General features: G+C 40.7%; 1 protein-coding gene across 1 annotated transcript; it reads left to right on the top strand.

Annotated features, from left to right (window-relative positions):
* Positions 1-207: 207 nt before the first annotated feature.
* LOC104525148 (A disintegrin and metalloproteinase with thrombospondin motifs 12) lies at positions 208-18161 on the top strand (the record flags this gene model as incomplete). Its single annotated transcript, XM_029084978.1, has 5 exons — positions 208-1326; positions 7671-7823; positions 10967-11140; positions 15644-15797; positions 17926-18161. Coding segments are annotated over 5 exons (1836 nt in total), but the record flags the coding sequence as incomplete, so codon positions are not given.
* Between the last annotated feature and the right edge of the window lie 4594 nt (positions 18162-22755).

Here is a 22755-nt window from a genome sequence, read left to right as displayed (position 1 = left end):
GGTGATATTTACTGTTCTAAAAACTTGGAAAGAGCTCCATAATAGAAGAACATCACTAGAATGTAGGGCTTGTTCCTCAGGAAAAGCTTTATTATTGTTCATTTATAATGATGCTTCTTTATTATAAACAGATGCCATGATACTTATTTTATTGATATGTACAGCAGAATCAAAAGGGGAGATATATTAATTCTGTTTCTTCTGCAGTGCACAGTTACTTGTGGTGGTGGAATAAGGACTCGTAATGTCACTTGTGCCAAAAATAATGATGAGCCATGTGATACTTCGAAGAGACCAAACTCTAAGGCCCTGTGTGGTCTCCAGCAATGTCCTTCTGCTGGAAGATTTCTGGCACCCCCACTGGCACCCAGAAGAGGAAAGATCATAATCAGAAAAACAATTACTAATCCTGAATGGAATCCTCCTCGCAGAACACCCTTACCAAGCCCGAGGTCCCATACAACAACAAAAGTACCCAATCCCAAAAGTGTAACTCCCTGTTTACCTACATCCTCTGGTTTGGGTAATGTGTCAGAAAAAGAAGGAACTGCCAACAAAACATTACAAAATAATTTTTCTGGACCAAGTGATGTTTACAGTTACCCGGTTGTTTCTACTGAAAATAATTCACTCCAAAATACTACTTCATTGCCTTTGCATAAGAGCTTAAGTACTGAAAGTATTTTTGAAAGGGAGCCAGTTTCTACTGTAGAAAGTGAGGTGCAAAGAAGTGGGGATACTCCTGTCTCCTCCTTTACCAGTAGTCCAGAAATAACTTCCAGCTATGATTACTTAACTGAAGAATCTGATGACATTGATGGGTCAGTTGGAAGCAGTGAGAAACCGATTGATCTCCTTTACAGCACAGAACTCGATCCTGAAATCAGAACCAGGGGCACACCCCTCGATACCAGCTCTCCTGTCCTTCAAAACAAAAGCGTGACTTCTCAGCCCACCACTGTGTCTCATTCTACGCTCCTTCCTGTTAGCGGAGCAACACAAGGACTGGCATTTCCAACAACAGCAAACTATATCAGTCTGCAAGTTGATGTGCCTGTTGTAGAAGTAACAACCCAAGAAGCATCTGTTACAGTAATGCCCACAGTGTTTTTTCATGTACCGAGAGAGCAGACTGACAACACAAGGGAAATGAAGCTACTTGACACCGTGACCTCCAGCACACAATCATCAGCTCTCAAGCATGTTCTCAGGAACCAAAGTATAACATCTGAGGACGTTTTGATGACTGTCACACCAAGCAGACACCTAATAACATCCAACAATTTGCCTGGTGATGCCTATTGGATAGTAGGCAACTGGAGTGAGGTAAGTTGGTTTTATCTCATAAGAAGTGGAGAGTGTGAACAGCTGTCTGAACCACTGCTGAGGAAATATAGTTTCTTAGTTTGTCATGATTATCTGAAATGAGTATCATGCATTCAGTTGAAATCCTTGTCACACAAAAAAAAATTAATAACTTTGAATACCTTATGTTAGGTTGCTTACATAGAATGTGTCTGTATTTATGGATTCTGCAAAACTATGCATAACTCTTCCAGGGACATGACATTCAGGTTTAACTATAAGCAGAGATACCTCAAGAGTTCTGTTTTAGGGCACCACAAAAAATTAAGTTATTAGATGAATCCTGGAGACACCAAATGAATATGCTTTTATTTCCAAATAAGTACATAACACAAGTTAGCTGCAGTTGTGCTGTTGTGTTCTAACCTTCACTTACATATCATTTTTTTCTAAGTTATGTGTGTTTTCTAACTTAGTATGTGACCAGGGTCATGTAGGTAAGCTAGCTTTATTACGGCATAAAGCACATTAGTAACATGGATATTTAAACATATTTTGAGTTCGCTGTTAACATAACAGGTTTTTGTGCTGCATTTCTATCTCATCCCACATCTGTATTTATATCCACCATTATGCAGATACCTTTGAATTCAAAGCAGCATTCAGCCTGATAAAACCAGTTTCAGTCTACAAAGCAAAGATATGAATATTAGAATAATATAAATAAACTGATATATCCAGGGCTTGTAATCTGTCCAGCATGTGTCCATGGGGAGACATTGTAACATGGGGTTCTGCAGCTTTTTTTGAAGTGTAGGTGATCATGTATTGGAACTCGGCTGTGGCAGCAGAAAAGTAAAAGCCTTCTGTCTGGTCGGCTTTGAAGTTAGAATCATCAGGCCAGTGGTTGTGGTTGTACAATATCTTTTTGATATGGCAGCTGATAATTAACAGGGTTAATACTGTGTCTTATTTGACTGTAGAAGTGAGCAGTTACTTTATCTGTGTTAATGGCTGTGCCAAAATTAACTTTTTAATTTCTAACTATAGTGAAATTCAATCAAAACAGGTGTAATCCTGTAATACTCACTTTTGAAAGCACTGTATTTCTGTTTGAGTGAATGAAAGAAGTACAGGGAGTTTGAAAATCCTTTTGAGGTTTAAAGCATCTGGAAGATACTTGGCCTGAAAGGTGATGACTTATCCTAGCTTCCTCTGATCCCTGGTCATTACAGAGTGGTTATAATACTTGGATAACTTCTTCTGTGCAGGAGCAATGTAGGTTGCAGAGTTTTCTGTGGCCTCAGAAAAGTGCTTATGATTTTTTGTATATTGCTGTTGACTTTCCTTTACCAATACACAGCACCAGGGTCTTTGACAGTTAGGTTTCTGTGCTGTTTCATTGCTGTGTCCTGAGGTAGTAATTTCTGTGGAGTTAGTGAGTGAGGAGGCAACCACCTAATTCTAGCACCTATAATAAAAGAATATAGAATAAACTTCTGTTTGATGCACTTGCCACTGTAAAATTCTATTTTTTTGTAAGCAGAGGGTTTTTATATGCTAATAGGTTTTATATTCTTTAAATCATATTACCTAAAGTGAGAGACTTTGGTATCTGAACAAGTTACTTCATTTTTCTGATGGCCTTTTTTAAGCACTCTAATTAGTACAGCCAAAGGTCCAGATCTGGAAACTTCTTTGTGCTGATCTGCCTCTGTGTCTCAGTAGGCTATCAAAGGTCTGTTTCTCTGTATGTTTGCTCTGTAGTCTGCCTGGAATGATGCAAATTAATGTAAATGCAGAAATCTAGAACTAAAAAGGACAGTAAGAGATGATTTAGTGTATCCCATGGCAGTGGAGGAACAGGTAAGCCACCGAGATCCTTTTGGTGCCCTGTGTCTGGATGCAGCCAGTGGGTAACACCCCCGCTCTGTCACCACTGCATCAGCAGTTGTTCAGGACATGCACTTCTGATGGCAGTCTGAAGTTTCATCTTGTGCTTTCCCATGGCCAGATGGGAATGGCTTTACCTTCCCATGTTCAGGTGGGACAAGTGAAGCATTTCCTTCTGCACTTGCCCAAGGACCTCCATTTAGATCTGCCTGGGTGAAAGAGCCTGCAAGAGAAAGTCCAGGCAACGGCTGTGGTCCCAAGCCCAGCACATCCCAAACAGAAGTCTGTAATACAGAGATGCTACAGTCTGTCCTAGTCATTCATTACCCACATTAGAAGTATTTTTCTTATACATAACAAACATTTTCTGTACTGAAAATGAAGATTCTGGTTTTTATATGCAGACCATGGAGGATAATTGTCTTTTTAATAACTGGGTTTGGATCTGTTTTCTAAACAAAACCATCTGGTTCCTTTCATGTTTTCCATGTGTTTTCTAAATATCTGGTCACTTTGGTGTTCTTCTAGCTCAGTTGTGGACTTGCTCAGTTTCATCATATATTTCTTCATCAGTGATGTTCATTATGGCCCCAGCTGACACCTCACAAATAAAACTGAGTAATTACTATATATGACCCTATTTGTGAATGTTGCAAAGAGATTTGTCTTGTTTTGTAACCATTCCACTTTCATTTATTCAATTTGTTGTCCACTGTAAACCCTGGATCCCTTAATACAGTATTTCTAGATCAGCAGATGTTCTCAGTTTTGTTTAGGGTGTGTACATATGTGTGTGCATGTGTGTGTGTGTATATATGTGTGTGTGTATACATATATATATAAAGTTCTCCTTAAATGTAGCATTTTGCATTTATTTTTGAATTTCAGATTGTTTTCTTACAATATTTCAACTTGGCAAGATATTTTTCAATTCACATTGCGTCCTCCAACATTCTTGCCAACTCTCCCAACTTGGCATCATCTGCAAATGTTATAAGTGCATGCTGTCTTTCATTATTCAGTTACTTAACAAAAATACTGAAGAGAGATTGGCTCTGGACAGAGCCCTGCAGGACCATATTTGAAATGTCTTTTCATTTTGACACTGAATCACCAAGGACCACTTTATTACAGTTTTTCAGTTAGCTGTGCATCAATCTTGTAATTATTTCACATGGACCATATTTCTATCATTTGCTAAAAGAATGCTGTATGAATCCTATCAAAATGCATCATATCAGCTGGCTTTCTATTTTCATTAAGCCACATAGCCCTGACAGAGAAGGATCATAGAATCATAAATGGTTTGGGTTGGAAGGGACCTTTAAAGGTCATCTAGTCCAACCCACCTACAATAAGCAGAGACTTCTTCAACTAGATCAGGTTGCTCAGAGACCTGATACTAGATTGACTTGAATAATTTGTTCTGTGTGGGTTGTTTTATTGCTTTATCATCTTTGTTAGTGTTTACCAGTTTGATCTTGATTGTTTAGTAATTTGCTTTTGTATCTAGTTGTGAAGTAAAGTTAGGTGAAGTGTTCCAGGAGTCCACAGATCTGCCTTTTTCTTTTCCTAAAGTTACCTTGAAAGACAATAATTTTCAACACTTACTTTATTCAAGAACACTTGAATGAATATCGAGGTAAGGTAAATATATTTGGTTTCAGAGAACTGATGAAATGAATTCAAGGATACTTAATGCATCTAATTTACTGTACTATTCTTTAGTGTTTTTGTAATCTTTTGCTATTCTCACTCAACCTATTGTTTCTTGTTAAAATTAGCTTTATGTGAAGCCTGGAACATTTAACTTCCCCCCTCCCCTCCCCCCCAAGTTTGACGAAGAAAAGGTGTTGAAAAAGAGAATTTGTGGAATCTCTGTCCTTGGAGATATTCTGAAACCATCTGGACAACTGGCTCTAGGTGACCCTACCTGAGCAGGGGGGTTGGGCAGGATGTCACCCAGAGGTCCTTTCCAACCTCAACCATTCTGTGATTCTGTAAATAAGTCATTTCTTATCTTTCTTATAAAATAGAAGTTCTCTATTTCCTCCCTACTCCTTGATTCTAACATTCACAGAACCTTTTATTATTGTTCATTACTTTTAATTAATTATTAGTCTGCTAAAGTCTACTGACTTTATTTTTGCTCTTTCTATTTACCTATCCTTAGTAAAACTATGTACCTGTTTTTAGATGACATCTCTCCAAGGAATTCATATTTTAAGACCATTGCATCTACCTAATTGAATCTCCTGCTATGCTCTCTATCTTTCTTTTTTAATGACTGCCAATATTCTGACATTTCTTTATTCTTCAGGATGTGTCTGTACTAGTAAATGAATAGTACCCAAGTAGTGATAGTCACTGAGATGGGTTGGCATGACATGTCCCATAACACTGTTGACAATTACCTCTCAAGGGCAAAACAGTGCTCAGTGACACCAGTGCCTCTGTCTTTAGCTTTTAACTTCTTCCATACTACTTTCCTTGGTTGTTCTAGGCTGTCACTTTTCCCATTCTAAGAGCTTTTTGGGTACCAAGATACCCTGTTACCATCAGATCTGTTCATTCTGCACCTCTGTTACTGGCCATGAAATTTCACCTGCTCTTACTGTCTCTGTAATAGTCGTCTAATGTATCAAGACTAAGTCTTGGTTCCTGAGTGACAAAAGGAAAAAGCAGTAAATCTTCCTGAACTTCAGAGCAATCCGTCTCCTTAACCATGAAACAATGGTCAAGAAGGCTAAAGCTTTCTCCCAGGACTATTTGCAGCATCATGCTTTTCTCTCGTTAGAAGGTCCTGTAGTGATAGGATAAGGAGTACTGGTTTTAAACTAAAAGAGGGTAGATTTAGACTAGATATAAGAAAGAAATTTTGTAAAATGAGGGTGGTGAAACACTAGAACAGGTTGCCCAGAGTTTTGGTTAAAAGCCCCATCCCTAGAAACATTCAATGTCAGGTTGGACGGGGCTCTGAGCAAACTGATTTAGTTGAAGATGTCCCTGCTCATTGCAGGAGGGGTTGGACTAGATGACCTTTAAACATCCCTTCCAACCAAAACCATTCTATGATTCTCGTGGCTCTGTACTTCACAACAATTTTTGAAAGAATCCTGCTGTGTTTCACCTCCCTCAGACAACAACATAAAGCTTTATAAATATGATCTGCCTAGCATCATCCCTGGGCTCGTCTTTGGTCTTCTCATGAATACTCAGAATGGGGCTTTGGTCAAAGACTAAGCAGCCCTTCAGTGAAGTCTTGGTGTTGTCAGACTGGTATCGCAGGGCTGGGGGAAGCCATTGAACAGTCAGCAACCAAAACAAGGGCAGTGCATCCTCTTGAACAGACAAATTGTCTTAGATAGATAGGTGACTAAGCAAAACTGAACAGTGGTACTCAGTCCCCTTTAACAGGATCTTTATGGCCTCTTGGACAGATGTCCCAGGAATCTCAGAGGCTGGAAATGGCAGATTCACACTCTTCATAATGTACAATTTTAATTTTTTTTGTTGTTGTTGTTGTGACCATTAACCATTTGTCTATTTTTCTGATTGAATCGGGTAACAACTCCATGTCTTCAGTGGTTTTATTTTTCCCTGCCTTAGCTTCAGCTTAGCTTTCCTTATCTTTCCAAGGACATTTACTCAACTTTCCCAGTTTAACTCTCCCACTTGTGTGTTGGGAGTTCAAACCACACAACAGCAGTTGCTCTCTTCATCATTTTGGTGACTTACTCCAAGATTATTTATACTATTTCTTAAGCCAGCTACAAGCTGCTTGGCATGTGTTGGATTTGACTCTATGCATGTAGTTCACTTTCCCTCCCTTTTTAAGGAAGAAAAATGGGTGTCTACAGCCACTTTTCACCTCTTCCTGCTTCAGAATACAATGATATTGACTTTTTTTGTGAAGAGTGTGTACTCTTGGGATCTGTACTGGCATGATCAATATTCTCTTACCTCAGACACTAAAACCCTCCCAAATGTTGGAAATGCTTAGTGACTCCCTGAATTAATCATTTCAAAAATCCTTTTCCTGCACAGTCTTCCCAGGAGTCTCACACAATTTATTTCAGCATCATGGACTCAATTTGCTGAATATCTCATCAGCAGTATTAGGGATATAGAGGGAACAGTGCTGAAGACTGGATGGAATGACATTTTGCATTGGATCCCCAAAGGTAACAGAAAGAAACAGTGGAACAGCTGGTACAGATTTAGAATGTCTCAGTTAGCAGGAGTTTGCCAAAGAAGAGCAGTACATGCTATAAATCAGAATTGGTATTTTCTTAACAAAGCAGAACCTTAAGTAAGATTTAGGTGAATTTTAAAATCTTTTTTTGAATATCTCAGATAACCTAGGTCATCTAAAATGGCTTCAGATATTTATATTTAGGTTCCTGGATTATTTCCAGAATGATTTACTAACCCCAAGTTTGCCTCTGGGCTTTCCTCTCACCCTTATGCAGTGCTCTACCACCTGTGGAATGGGGGCTTTCTGGAGACACGTGGAGTGCAGCAGCAGGAACACATCTCACTGTCAGCACATGAAAAAGCCTGATCCTGCAAGAAAATGTTATCTCCGCCCATGTGCTAGCTGGAAAACAGGAAACTGGAGCAAGGTAACTTCATTCAGAGCTGTGGGTGAACAGTAAACTTGATAACTTCAAAGAGTAGGGATTTCCAAATACTTCATTTTAAAAATAATTATTTACTCATTGAATGCATACATGATTCCCAGTTGACCATTCAGCACTAATTTACTAATTTCCTGACTAAGTTATTTATGGAAACGCATCTGCTGTGAATTCTGTTCTTCCTGTTTGGGGTCGTGCTCATTAACTCTTGCATCTAGAGCTAAAGCAGGCTCACTGTCTGTGTTCTGTGGAGATCCTAGGGCAAAGCTGTGCGTATTTGCATGTGGCATCTTTTTGATCTCTGCCTCGAGAGGCATATCCTAATTTCACAATGCAAGTGGGAATTTGGGAGAAGGATTTGGCGTGTTCCTATTCACCCTTGCCACCGTTACCTCTTATGTGATGTGTTCTGTTCCCCATTCATGTAATCTCTAACATTACAAAAACGAAATAAAAATGTACTGGGGAGAATGCCTGCTATGGCTAGGGTCTTATTTCATAGAATCATAGAATGGGTTGGATTGGAAGGGACCTTAAAGATCATCTAGTTCCAACCCCCCTGCCAGCAGCAGGGACACCTTCCACTAGACCAGGTTGCTCAAAGCCTCATCCAGCCTGGTCTTAAACACTTCCAGGGAGGGGGCATCCACAACTTCTCTGGGCAACCTGTTCCAGTGTCTGACCACCCTCACAGTGAAAAACTTCTTCCTAATGTCTAATCTAAACCTCCCCTCTTTCAGTTTAAACCCATTTCCCCTTGTCTTGTCATTAGTTGCCCTTCCGAAAAGTCCCTCCCCAGCTTTCTTGTAGGCTCCCTTCAGGTATTGGAAGGCCGCTATAAGATCTCCCCGGAAGAATAATAAAAAGACACCAGATTTGTCAGGCATGACTTTCCCTTAGTGAAGCCATGGTAGTTGTCATCAGTCATCTTCTCGTTCTCCATGTGCCTTAGCATAATTTCTAGGAGTATCTGCTCCATGATCTTGCCTGGCACTGAGGTGAGACTGACTGATTTGGTCCTAGTTATATACACAGGCCTGGTCAAGAGACAGAAGATTGCCCAAAGTGATAAGTGGAACCCAAGGAATTGGGTTTAAATTCTTTTTTTTGGTATTGTCAGATGTGTGATGAACACCTGGAAGGACTTTGGTGACTTCTTGAAGCTTGTTACGTTTTATATTCCCACTGTCTAAAATTGAGGCTTCAAACAGTGGGTTATTTTTCAAGACTCAAAAGAGAAAAAACTACAAAATTGTATTTGAAATAATGTTGATTTAATAACAAGAAAGATAGATCTCTCAGACTTTTCCAATAGTTATCATTTTTGCAGACAATGTTGTTGCCACTGGACTAGAAGGCAGATTCATACAAAGAAAAGGTTATAGTTACAAAACCTGTGTTATATTATTGGGCTCTTTGACATAGAATTGATTTGTACGTGAAATACATGACTCTTTAGAAAGTCCAGGAAAGGCCAAGGCATTACATAACCACATTTAAGCCTTTGAAATTGATTTTAAATGATATATAGACATTCTATGGTCCCAGTTGCGGTAGGGCATATTTCACCTTCACTTTTTCTTCATAAATGTTATTGCTTTTGCAAGAAGTGGATGATAGTTATGTCACAGAAAGTAGCTAGAAATCAGATTTAATGATAAAATATTACAGGAAACAAATGTTTTAAAGTGTCAGTCTAATTGTGAGGTCAATTTGAGACAAAAGACTTTTCCTAGCAGGTATCTGTTGTGTTAGCCACCCTTATTTTCCAGCAATTGAACTATACAAACCTAATTACAATTTAATATATAAAATTGGCTAATTTTTGTTTGCTTTTGCAAGTGGCAATTGTTTTTTCTTGTTAGGGGTTTTGAACATTTTTAAGGCACCTTATCACAGCAAGATGGCTGTATTCCACTGCTAATATAGTAGAGCTTTCTCTGTTCCTTTACTTTTGTCTAATTCTTCACCTCCCCTAAAAGAAAGGTGCTTCAAACCAGATCTTACAGTCTGAGTTTAACACCAAATATTAAACTGTCTACACTGGGGCTGTGTGTACACAGTTTCTTGCACAGTCACTTCTGTCCATTGTGTCTATCCAGAAGGACAAAAACTTCTGCGAACAAGAGCATGGACTCCCCTGCCATCCATCCTTCAGCTCCCAGGGGAAGCATTGTATTCAGGTTCTTGTTCAACTGGAGAACGCTTATTTGTGCAAAGGAGAACAGCATCAGTTGTTATATTGCATCATAGCAGTAAAGGTGAAAGCTGATCTGAAGTTATTCAGTGGTATAGGCAGAATTTACTTTAATTCTGCATGAAGACAAAATAAATGTGTATTTGCCCTTCTCCTTGGGGCAGCAAATTCAGTTCTTCCTCAGCAGCAGGGTAGGTCCTGGGCTTCGGTGTCTGGGGACGGAACCTGAAGCTGTTGCATGAGACCTTAGAGCAAGCTCTTGGGGAGAAAGAGGAGACTGGAAGGGCTCACTTGGCTTGCCAGTAGTGCTCCAAGCTGAGGAGCAATTTCACAGGCTGAGTGATGCCCTCTCCTCTCCCATTCTCTCATGCCAAGGCTGCTTCTGGTGCCAGGAACTGCTCCTGTGGAATGTCTCATTATCTCCCAATGGTATCAGCAGCAACTCAAGTCTATGAAGCAGTTTTGGCAGCCTGAGCAATCTACTGCCGTCAACAGCTACCTTTTCCATGGCTGAATGGGAAATCAGCTCATACAGCTGTGCCTCTTTCCTCCCTGCCTCCCTCAGAAGCAACTAAAAAAATGACAATTGCCCTGCATACAGGATTCATTTTTTGTGTTTATTGCATTATGATGCTTTCACTACATTTTTGGAAATAGCTGGCAAAATTTCCTGATTAAATATGCATCCGTTTTATTAATGGATATTCCAGTGAAGAGAAGGAAGTATGTATATGGTGTGTTCTGATTTGTTGTGATGAAAACCACAGTGTTTAAGCCTAACAACAGATTGTAGTTACGGTAAAGTGGAAATTCCCTCTGTGAGTCAGGATGCTCAAAGCTCAGGGCTGTCCTCCTCTTCTGTGACTGGGGAAGGGACAGCCCCTCAGGAAAGCATCATTTGGAGATATGCCTCTTTCTGTTTTGTGTACAGTGCTCTGCTAACTGCAGCGGTGGTTTCAAGACCCGAGATGTTTACTGCATTGATGTTCGTGAAAAACGACTTCTCAGGCCTTTTCATTGCCAATTACTTGGATATAAACCACAACTCAGCACTAGTTGTAACATGGAGCCTTGCTTGCAGTGGAATGTGGAGCCCTGGAATGAGGTATTGTTCTTTAAAAGAAGCTTTGGGAATGAGCAATTAGCTGTCAATTAACAGTGACTGTTAGATCCCATGCTGTGAGGTAAACTTTTGCTCAAAGAAAGACACACAGCTAGTACCACTCAGAGACTCTGCAGTCCTTGTGCATGGTTACAACACAAATTGTCATAGTCCTTCGTAAGACTTCCCAGAATCATTCCTAGGATTGTCTGTGATACACAGATAGAGCTGTCAATTACCATACCCTGAAACAGAGAAGTAGATGGCCTGGAAGATTTGTTTTAGCTATCTCACTGGATCCATAAATGTGATTTATTCAGACTGATTCCTTTTGCTGCCATTTTAATGTTGCTTTCTCATTATGATTAATTTAGAATTTTCCTTTACACTTTTGGTCTGGAATTTTATGGGGCCAGGGACTGAGGTCAGACATAAGATAAATCCTACTTTTTTGTCACTTCGTAGATATAATTCTGTGCCAACAAACTTTCATAGGCAGCCAGGCACATATTTATGTCAGCTAAAGCACATGGTCTGGTTACATTTTAGTGTTTGTTCCCACTAAAAGCAGCTTTGGAGAAAGCACCATAGTGTTTGTGAAACTGTGGACCTGATGCTTTTGGATTTCAAGGGAGGTGATCACATTGTCACCTCCCTCACAATGTCACACCTGCAATAAGGAGACCTCATCCTGTGTGTGTAGTGTGTGTGTTTCCTGTGGAGAGCAGTCAGCAAGGGTTGGAAAATAAGAGTAGCCAAATTACTGTGTTCGTTTGCCACTTAAAATATCTTAGAAAAACACTTGTCCCACGCAGGCAGTAGCCTTCATGCTCAGGTTATTGGATAGAATTGGATTGAAACAGTTCCTTTGTCAGTTGTCAACTCTGCCCCTCATAGGACAGGAACAATGCATTATTCAAAGTATATCTTATTTCATGTTAGGAAATATTTTGGTTATTTCAAGGCTCTACTGCAGACCTAGTGAATAATAATAAAAAAAATCAATTGGTGAGTAATAATAGACTAATAGAATGTGGACAAAAGAATGTTTAAAAAATAACCTGAGTCACTGTCTTTGTATGATGCTTTTATTGCTAAATATTTAATTTATTGTAATCATTGGGTGAATTTTATTGTCCCCAAATGCCTCATAAAAATGAGATGTTGCGTCTCACAAGCTTGTAGTTTCTTCAGTAAATACAGCAGATTAATCCTGCAGACATGTGACTTCCAATCTCATTCCTATTAGAGAATTTACTGTTGCTGGTGGTGCTGTGTGAGCAGTTCTGCATTGTCTGTTCATGTTGCCACTTCTGTGCTGTCATATTCCTTGCATTAATACATGTCAGGAGAAACTTTAGACCAAGTATTTTGCACCAATAATGGCTTCTTCCCTGTTTCTTTCCAATGAAATAAATGTCTCAGTGCAGAGCTTTTCTTCATATGTGGACTGTATGACTCGGTATGCAGGCTACCCTGTATGTCTTAATCACATAGGTCAGTGACAGGCCTCTTGTTACACATGGATCCACATTTCTAAATGAAGAACATCTCCTGGCTGTCTTTGTGGTTTTTCTCTGGGTTCTCATGCATTACCACCTCTCTCATCATGGGTTTGTGCACCTCTTTTGTTAGTGTTCAAGAACGTGTGGTGTTGGCCAGCAAAAGCGACGTATCTACTGCCCAGAAGGTGGCTACTGTGACTTGACAAAAAAACCTAATGCCATTGCAGCATGTAACAGACAACCTTGTACACAGTGGATTAACCAGGCATGGGGCCCGGTAGGATTCAGTTCTTTTTTCTTTTATTTGTTGTCATGAGTTGGCCACGTTCCGTCCTATTATCCGCTTGTCTGTGAGATGTGGTACCTAAAGCAAGTATAGTTTCTTATTCACAACTGAAGCTACAAAGGAAGATCTTTTGAAAATATTACTGAATATTTCGGAGCCAGTCCATCACAGATCCTTCAGGTGACAGGCGTCGTAGCTTCTATTTTTTGTTGCTGCATTAGATGTTGTTGGATGAAGGGCTGTTTTGGGGGTTTTTTCTCTTTCTAATAAAAAAGGAGTTACCACTGACATTCTTCCATTACTCATTTGAAATTTTCCACTGGAACGGACTACTGGGAAGTAAATTCAACAGTGTTCAGTTAGGTATAAAATAAGGTAACATTTCAAGAGGAGGACAGGATAGACCATCTTTAGAGAGGGAGGGAAAATCTTGATTTGTTAATAAAAGTTTTATTATTTGTTAATATGTGCCTAGCTGAATCCTTCCAAGTACAACCAGGCTTTCTGATCTGTCTATGCTTCCAGAGCCTCTCCAGTCATTGTAAGGTTTTACTGTTCAAGACTATTTGGAGGGAGAGAGAAAAACAGAAATTCTGAATTCTGACCAATAGCCTTCTATTTTGGCTTTTGGAAATCTAATTGACAAATATGAGGTGTATCTTTGGGGAACCTTCCAGTATCTGCAATACATGTTTCATTATAAAGAAACTGGTACATGTAATAAACCTTTCCCTCCAGTTTCCTTAATAAACCTATTAGTACATTACAAATAGTCCTCACAGCGCAAGAGAAAGAACACCAACAGCCAGGAGCCACAAAGAATGAAATAATGCAAAGTCATTTAAGACAGAAACTTATTAATGAGTTGGTTTTGGCACAAAGCCATTAGATGGGATATGCGTGTCATGTAATGTAGGGTTAGCGTAATTGTAGCACTTAAATATGGAAATGAAAATTGTTGGGACATGCATAAAATAGGCAACTGAATGCCAAAATGTATGGCAGCTATTTTACTGATTTATTAATCCCATTTATTTTACTTTATAAAAAACTATTTTAAACATTAATCTAAAGTTGCCTCAAGAGTACCTAAAATCTTTTAATGTACTTCACAGCAGTAATATTGTATCTTACACACAGAGATGTGCAAACCTCATGAAGTTCAACAAGGTGAAAGGTCCTGCACCTGGGTCAGGGCAATCCCAAGCACAAACACAGGCTGGGCGTAGAATGGATCGCGGGCAGCCCTGAGGAGAAGGAGCTTTGGGTGGTGGTGGACGAGAAGCTCAACATGAGCCAGCAATGTGCACTCACAGCCCAGAAGGCCAATAACCGTATCCAGGGCTGCATCAAGAGAAGTGTGACCAGCAGGTCGAGGGAGGTGATTCTGCCCTTCCACTTTCATAAGACCCCACCTGGCATACGGTATCCAGTTCTTGGACGCCCAACTTAAGGGCATGGACCTGCTGGAGCAAGTCCAGAGGAGGCCACGAGGATGATCCGAGGGCTGGAGCACCTCTCCTATGAGGACAGGCTGAGAGTTGGGGCTGTTCAGCCTGGAGAAGAGAAGGCTCCGGGGAGATCTTATAGTGGCCTAACAGTACCTGAAGGGGCTCCAGGAAGGCTGGGGAGGGACTTTGGACAAGGGCAGGGAGTGACAGAACAAGAAGTAATGGCTTTAAACTGGAAAAGTGGAGATTTAGATTAGATATGAGGAGCAAGTTCTTTCCTGTGAGGGTGGTGAGACACTGGAACAGGTTGCTCAGAGAAGCTGTGGATGCCCCTCCCTGGAAGTGTTCAAGGCCAGGCTGGATGAGGCTTTGAGCAACCTGGTCTAGTGGAAGGTGTCCCTGCTGATGGCAGGGGGGTTGGAACTGGATGATCTTTAAGGTCTCTTCCAACCTGCACCAGTCTACGATTCTATGAGTTATACATTAGAGAGAGGGTAATTCGCAGAAAAATTAAAGAGGTACCAGTACTGTCTTCATCTCTTGTGCTTCATTAGCTGGCATTCTTTTATCTGTAATGTATTTATCTTGCTGACCAATATTTATCTGAAGAGAAAAAGAATTTAAAATTAACTGGAATTCTCAGACACTCTGGGATTTTGGAAGAATTAAGTGCATTTATAGAAAAGTACAGGATCTTTTTTTGAAAATTTTCTCTTTTTTATGGCCTTATGTGTGCAGCCAGAACAAGCAGCTGGCAGTTGTTTTGTGGTTGTAAAGAAAGGGTAACCACTGTGTAAATGCACCAAAGAATAAACATCTCACTGAGGTTTTTTTTAAATCTTCAACTTGTTCATTTCTAGACCTAACTTTGTAATTGATTATTCATGTTAAATTTAGATGGCGAGAAAAGACGGGAAATAAAAAATGTTTCAGTGCAGCACTAATTTGGATTACTACTGTCTTACTTTATAGGACTGGCATTTCAGACCATCATCCTCCTCCTCTGTAGAACACAGTCCTCTTACTGTGATTACTCATTGTCAGATGCTGTACTATTTACCCATCCACCATATCCTGCCAAATCTGGACACTATGCACCATGGAGGTGTATGAGTGGAGAATGAAGTACATAAAGTACCTTAGTGTCTTGGTTCTGGATCATATGGCATTTTTAGCTTTCTGTCACATTGCAGCTCAAATACTGGCATATTACATAATTTCCATGTAAAAGACTTTTATATGTGTTAAAATTTCTCTCTTGCAGTGCACCGTTTCTTGTGGAGGGGGCATTCAGCAAAGAACTGTGACGTGCATGAATATAGAAACTAATGAAACTGAAGATCACAGTATGTGTTTGGATAAACCCAAGCCCACAGAGTATCAGAAATGCAATCTGCAAGAGTGCACAAAGAGTCCAGGTATGACAATACACTTGCAATCAGTTTCCAAAAAGCTCTCCATTTGTGCTGAGATTCTGCAAAAACTGGGAGCTGCCCTAATGTATCAGCTTGTTGTGAGTACTACAGGCTCAGTAATTATTGGTCAGCCTAACCTGCTGCTGCTCAGCTGCACTGTTGGCAGAATCACATTGCCATGTTCTTCAGCCCTACTGGCCTTGTGTTACCATGATGGAGAATGCAGTTCTCTAAGCATGCATCCCTAATTTATGGTGCCACAGCTAAATTAATAGATCTGCTTCTATTGAACAGGCTGTTTTGTGGCCTGTGGAAGGACATTCTCTGAGTCCAAACAGATGCCATTTCTTGAAGACAGATACCCCTATGGGAACTGCAAGTTCTGGACTGGGAGTGCAAGCAAAGTGAGACTGTAAGAGACTGTTTTCTGTAAGAAAAATCAGACTGGTAGTAAACCCAGATACAGTCTTGGCACTATGAATTCAGTGTCCCACAGGGTGAGACTGTCTCAAAGAGGTGGAGAGAAGTCATCTTGTGACTCAGGGTGTCCAGCACCTCTCTGCTTCAGGGATCCAGGAGCCCAGTTATGTAGATGATAATAGCCCAGAAAAAAAAGTGTCAGGGGAGGGAGGAACCTTATGGAAGGGTATCTTTATCTGTAGTCTATATACTGCAGTATCCAGCAGGTACCCTCAGGTAAGAACAACAAGAGCTCAGAGTCATTCTGGAACAGCCTTCAAAGGCCTTTTGGAGGAGGATTTTTCCCCCTTAGCAAGTCAGCAGTAAGGATCCAATCTGGCAATGAGTCAAGAGGTTGACTCCTGAGGGAACTGCAGATCTGGCATGCACTTGAGAGTGATGCATTAGTTCTCCTGTTGTTCAAAGAACTTTAGCACATGGTTTGCCCTAGCGTTGAATTGGTCTGCTTACCACCTGTCCCTCTCATGTTCAGAAAGACAGACTCAGATAAATGCTGCCTACACGGATTAGTAATAATTTGTTTCTGTGAATAATAGCTGAAGGGGCCAGTAAAACATAAATGCACTCCTGGGTAGACCAGTGGTGCATGCAGCCCAATATTGTGTCTCCAGCAGTGGCATTAGAATATGCTACTTAGGGAGAATACAGGAGCTTAGTCCTTTCCTGTGATGCTTTTCCATGATATTCCCCCAGCATTCCCAGCTGATGTACTAGGACTATTAAAGGCACCTCTCTTAGTACCTTTTAGTTTAATTTTATGGAACTTTTTCCATTAATATGTTGCATCCCTTTTTCACCCTGTGATGCTGTCTGCTTTCACCTTTTCCTGTGGCACCAAGTTACAGAGATTCACAGCCTGCTGTGAAAAGACATGCTTTTATCTGTTTTAAACAACCTTCATATTAGTTTCATTGAGTTTCCATAGTTGTAGTGTTGAGGGGTTTGCTGAACAACAGCCTTGCATTTGGCTAATCCACCACCTTCCTGCTTTTGCAAGCCTTGACTCTCTGCTCAGCCACTTCCTTTCACAGCTGAAGACCCCTATTTTGTAATATTTAACTAAATCTGTCACATTTCAGTTTATTAAAGCTGCTACAGACCTATTGGCACCATAATACAGACAGTACCAGTCCCTGGCTTGTTCTAGTGCTGCAGAAATTGAAGCATAGTCAAGCTGAACATGTAGTTGCACGTGCATTGTCTGTGCTTTTCTCCCTGCCCTGCATGGCTCTGCAGCATGCTGCCAGCCCATTGCTCTTGTCTTAAATAAATGTACTGTTACAAGGATACTGAAGTACCAGACTCACCGGTCATTGTTGCTGCACTTTCTCTGGCAGTTCCTAAAAGCAGAAACATTGAAGTGAAAAACAGATCAGCTACATCTTCTGCAAAAACCTCACTGAACAGTAATAAAAGAGTGCTGTATTTTCCAAGACAGAAGGTCATCTGGAGTTTAATAGGACCTGTTCACTTAAAAGTTCTAAAATTTCAGGGGGGATCATGCTGACCAGTAATACAAAGGAAGAGAAAGCCATCATAAATAACAGCCTTAACCAGCATGACTGTCTGACATAAAACAGTTTAAAATTCTAAAAATAGACATAATTTGTCAGCAATATACAGCTAATTCTTCTCATCTTCTCCACCATAGGGCTATCCTGCAGCAAAGACCAACTGTCGGTCCGTTTCTGCCAGAGGCTGAAAGGCATTGGCAAGTGCTTGCTGCCATCAATACAGACTCAGTGCTGCTTCACATGTAGCCAGCCCCGAATTCGTAACAAAACAAGATATTGGGATCAGCGAGGCCTCAAGCAGCAGAATTACACTAAATCTAGAAGGAAATCACCTCAAAACCAAGAAAACAACAACCAAGCTGCTCAGCACTAGCTGTTCTTTATCAAGTTGCTTCTGTTTACAGGTTTTACGTTCCTTGTTTTTTTTTCTGAACCATCCCACGTAAATGGAAATCTGTGATCAAAACTGGGAAAATACATTTCTTAGGGTTATCAGTCCTAATTTACTGCTTCAAGTTTGTCTGTGTAATAGTCCAAAATTTGTGACATAATTTGCAGTGTACCAGCAAGTAGTACTTCTTAGGCATGCATAGAGGCTAGAAACAAGCTTACAGGAATTTTTTTATTTTTTTAAATGAATGATTTACTTGTTTGTTCTTCCGTCTCTTTTCCGAAACCCACACAGCTCCACTTTACTCAAGAGTGCTGAGTGAAGGTGGCCAATGGGGCAGCAGAAACAGACCTGTGCTGTGGGCCAGATCCCTCTATGCCCACTCACTTTTCTCTTTTTAGGAGTCAAGGTGAAGTGGCAGCATTTCTCTAAATCGTTTGCTTACTTCATAAATTTAAAAGCAGAGTTTTATAATAACTGATTATGATATGCAGGCCAAATTGAAATATTGGATTTTTCAAAAGAAAAAGGTGTTCCTTTAGTACTTGATTGAACCACTAAAGGATACCTCAGCAGTAGCCTGTCCTGGCCAGTTTTCTCCTGCTGCAAATGTTTTGCTCTAACTTAAAAACCCTACCAAATCTGGAATGTTAAGTTCCCAAATACGTTTTAAGCAACATTTCTTAGTACCATGAAAGCAATGCTGTTTGCAGCTATGACCTTTAGTGGTAGAGCTGTCATTTAATCCAGCATCTCCTAGTGGAGTGTAAGCCCACATCCACAAGAATACTCCATCACCTCACTCAGAGCAGTTTTTCTCCAATGCAAATCATAGTGAAGGTAAGGGCACCTGGGAGAGGAGCCTGAAATCCAGAGTATCTGTGTAGCTCTGGGCCTCAGGCTAGTGACAAGACCACTAGCCAAATAGCATATCTGATTTGCTGTTGAGGAAAATGGCAGAACAAACTGGACCCTTTGAAGCAAAGCTGGGCATTTTCAAAAGAGCTGGGCAGAGTCTGACATTTAGATTTCTTTGAAATTCAGTAGGATTTGGACACCTTGGTTCTTAATGCTCTTTTGAAAATGACAGATTTACTCCCTAGCTACCTGACAATTTGAGTTTGTAATACAGGGAAATGTCACTTTTCGCAATGTAGAGTGAGACACATAGCCACAAATCCAAGTGTCACTATGGTTACAGAGCTGTGACTAGCAGTAGCCCTATTTCTAGGCAGACCTTTATGAAAGTTAATAGAAATATTTGGGCCTGGCTATAATGTATTAACTTAATGAAGGCCACAGGTCTAATTGTCCTTTTTCATAGGTTTGTGACCTTTGTCTAAGGGCTCTCTTCTTCACTTGAAGTCTCTGGGAGTTCAGGATATGCAGCATGGTAAGGTTAGATTTATTAACCTCTGTGGTGGCAATATAACCCCAGTTATCGGTGCTGATAAAACTTAAAATCCACTGTTAAAAATATGGTGCTAGCATAACAGATGTGGGGGATGACTTACAATGGTGCGTGTGCATGCACATGTGTACATAGCATACATGCACATACTCTTAATACTTGTCTATGGTGTTGCTGGCCAATGCCAGACATAATGTATTTCAAGTTTCACAGTGTGCTTAAATCCTTCTGATGTCCTGAATAGCTACTGACCCTTTGAGCAATAGAAATCTGGGCAGTTCTGTTCCACTGGACACAGAAACGTTGACTCATGTGAAGGAGTGGAGGTGTCCCATCTGATTCGGGAAGCATTTGGGCAGGGCTTGGCCTCAGGCTGCATTGTGTAGAGCAGAGCCTGTACTGCTACGTCCAAGGCAGTTCTCTGATGGCCATACAACCTAGACCAGTGGACAGTACAGATGCTTCTGATGTTCCCAGAAGCATCTTCTAGGATTTGGGCAGGACAAAGTTAGATTCACTTCAGAGTCAGACTCTTCCGTGCTCAGAGGTACCTGCAAGGTTTTATCCACAGAGGTCAGCAGAAGTGGGACATAGGTCATGTGGGCTAATAAGAAAGGCACTGACTGAGTGGATATAGTGCAGGTGGGAGGAAAAGTGCCTGGGGATTTTGTCCCTGCTGGTGTGGAGTAAAACCATTTCTGGCCTCATTGTTTTCTTCAGGGAGCTGTAATTTCATTTGAAATAGGTAAAAGTGAATGAATTATATTGTCGACATTAATCAAAACAATCTTTCTACCCAGGGAAGCACAGTCATCACTGTTGCTCAGCTTAAAAATTTAGGGAAAAGACTGTGACAACATGAACTGTTTTAACAGAGCAGTGCCACTGCTGTATTATACATAGGTTCTTACACGCACTGATCTGCCTAGTATCTCCTCTCTACTAGTAATATATGCAGTCATCTCTCCCATCCATTTAGCAAGATTCCTTTCTTATGACATAACTCCTTTTAAGTAAAGATGAAATTATGATTGTAACCCAGATGGTCACTATTCTCAAAACTGAATAGAGTATTAAGTGCAGAGGCATAATATCATTATATTATCATATTAACCTGAGACACATCAGCTTCAACAGGTTGCTCAGGAAAAAATGTGTATTTGGCACATTCACTGCTTGTTTTAACATTTCAACATTTACAAAGCAAACTATGATGACATACTTGTTTCAAGCTTCAATAAATGTCATTGCTTACATCTGGTGTCTCTGGTATTTTATGTTTCCAGTGCAAGAAGATTCTTAAGATGGAATTCCAAGGAAAAAAAAAATTAGAAAGTATCTTTTCTGTTCCAGGGGAACCCTTGTCAGTGAGGTATTTTGATACTTGATATTCCAACATAAAAGAAATCGCTAAAAAGGGTGAGGGAAAAAGTAGTGTAATTAAGCATGGTGTTAAGTAAAAGTATACGTTAATAGGCTGAGTTATTTCCTATGAAACAGATAACATCTTACCACTTCTAGTCCAAACAGATGCGTGCATGCCTGTTGTGTCTGTTTTCTCTGTTGTGGGATGTATCTGTTCTCCTGAACAGCTGTATACATTATGATCATGCCCACTGCTCCCCACCCCCTCAAATTCTTTCAGAACTCTGGTTTTGCATGTGCTGCTGATGCCTAGGAACTTAATTACACTAACCCCGTTCCTTGACCTGCAGCCCAGGAGCACAGGCATCACAGCTGAGTGTATATGCCTGGATAGAGAGTACCGTAAGTTTGCACTTAGTTACCAAACTCCACCCCGGCATCCATCCATGGGTTCAGCCTCATCGCACTCTATGGAAGTTGCAGGAAGGAAATGTGGATCTCCAGCGGCAGGGTCCTGCACCGATGCTCTAAGGGAGAGGAATGAATTGGATTGAGAAATGAGTTGAGGCTCCCTCCACTTTGCAAAGTCTCATTAGGCATTTACTGGATGACCTGCTACATAGCCTGACGAGCAGTTTCTGCTCTCTGCTGCACTGTGTGGCATGGCTTGCTGCACTTCTTTGGCCTAGGCAAGCATGCAGCACCCACCAAAGGAACAGCCTTTTAGCTGCCTAGTGCCAGCTAGAAATGAAATCAGCATGCAGAACATTGTGCTTGTGGCTCTAGTGATTCTCTCCATGAAATAGGGTCCCTAGAGTATAGGTGAATTTGGGCAATCAGTTGTCCATTTTCCCCCATGACTTCTGTAGAAAAGTGGTTCTCAGTCAGTGGCTGTACCAGTTTTATGGAAATACATGAGAACTGCTTGATATTACCCATGCTTAAGCAGAATTAACTGTACATAATGTAGATGTACGTATCCAGGGGTAGCTACAGATAGAAGTTATTTACTACATTTTGGAAGTAATCACTGACTGATTGTCTGCTGATTTTTATATATGCAACCTCCGTCTGTACATTCTACATGTTGTTATAAGGCACTTTGAGATCCAGGACAGTGCTCAAGGAGACCCTAAATGTCGTACATAGTGACAGCAAACTCTTCATAGCATGTGCCTCAAACTGCTGGGTACCATCTTGTAACTCACTGACAGGGAGATGTTGGGCTTCTTCCTTCTCTAAGCCTTTCTGAGGCTGCTGGCTGCAAGGGTGAGTGTGGCTTGTGTCAACCTAGTGACAGCAGCCCTGCTGTGAACCAGCTCCAAGTAAGCCAAAGGTCAGGTGAACATCCTCACCAGTGACCTGGAATAACTTATTTCTCCAGTTGAGTTTCACATAGAATCTGATCTCGTGCTCTGCAATCATAGTGGAGTAGGCACTGGGGTGTGTACAGGTGTCTCATTAGTACCTAAGTGTAAAAAGAGCTACTTCGTGGCATCAAGGCACAATCAAAACTAGACCTTTTCAGTTGGAGATGTCTAGGTGTGCAGGCTTCTCTGCCAGCAGGAGCACACTTGCATGATGATGGGATGCGATGAGAGAGAAGTAGGGATTTAAGGAGTGGTATTCCACACGGAGGCACTTAATGCAACAGCACTGATAGATTAATTTTGTGGAGACAGAAACACAGTACACCAGAGACTTAAGAAGAAATTTCAGCCCTGTTCAAGTGAATGTCTTAGGTGTCCTGTTTTCAGTGGGTTATTGTGTTCCCCTGGAGAACAGGAATTGGTGCCAGAC

This window comes from Antrostomus carolinensis, unplaced genomic scaffold, assembly GCF_000700745.2.
Source record: "Antrostomus carolinensis isolate BGI_N321 unplaced genomic scaffold, ASM70074v2 scaffold4690, whole genome shotgun sequence".
Lineage (NCBI taxonomy): Eukaryota > Metazoa > Chordata > Aves > Caprimulgiformes > Caprimulgidae > Antrostomus > Antrostomus carolinensis.
The sequence above is the reverse complement of the archived record's forward strand: the minus strand, read 5'-3'. Positions and strand labels throughout refer to the sequence as shown.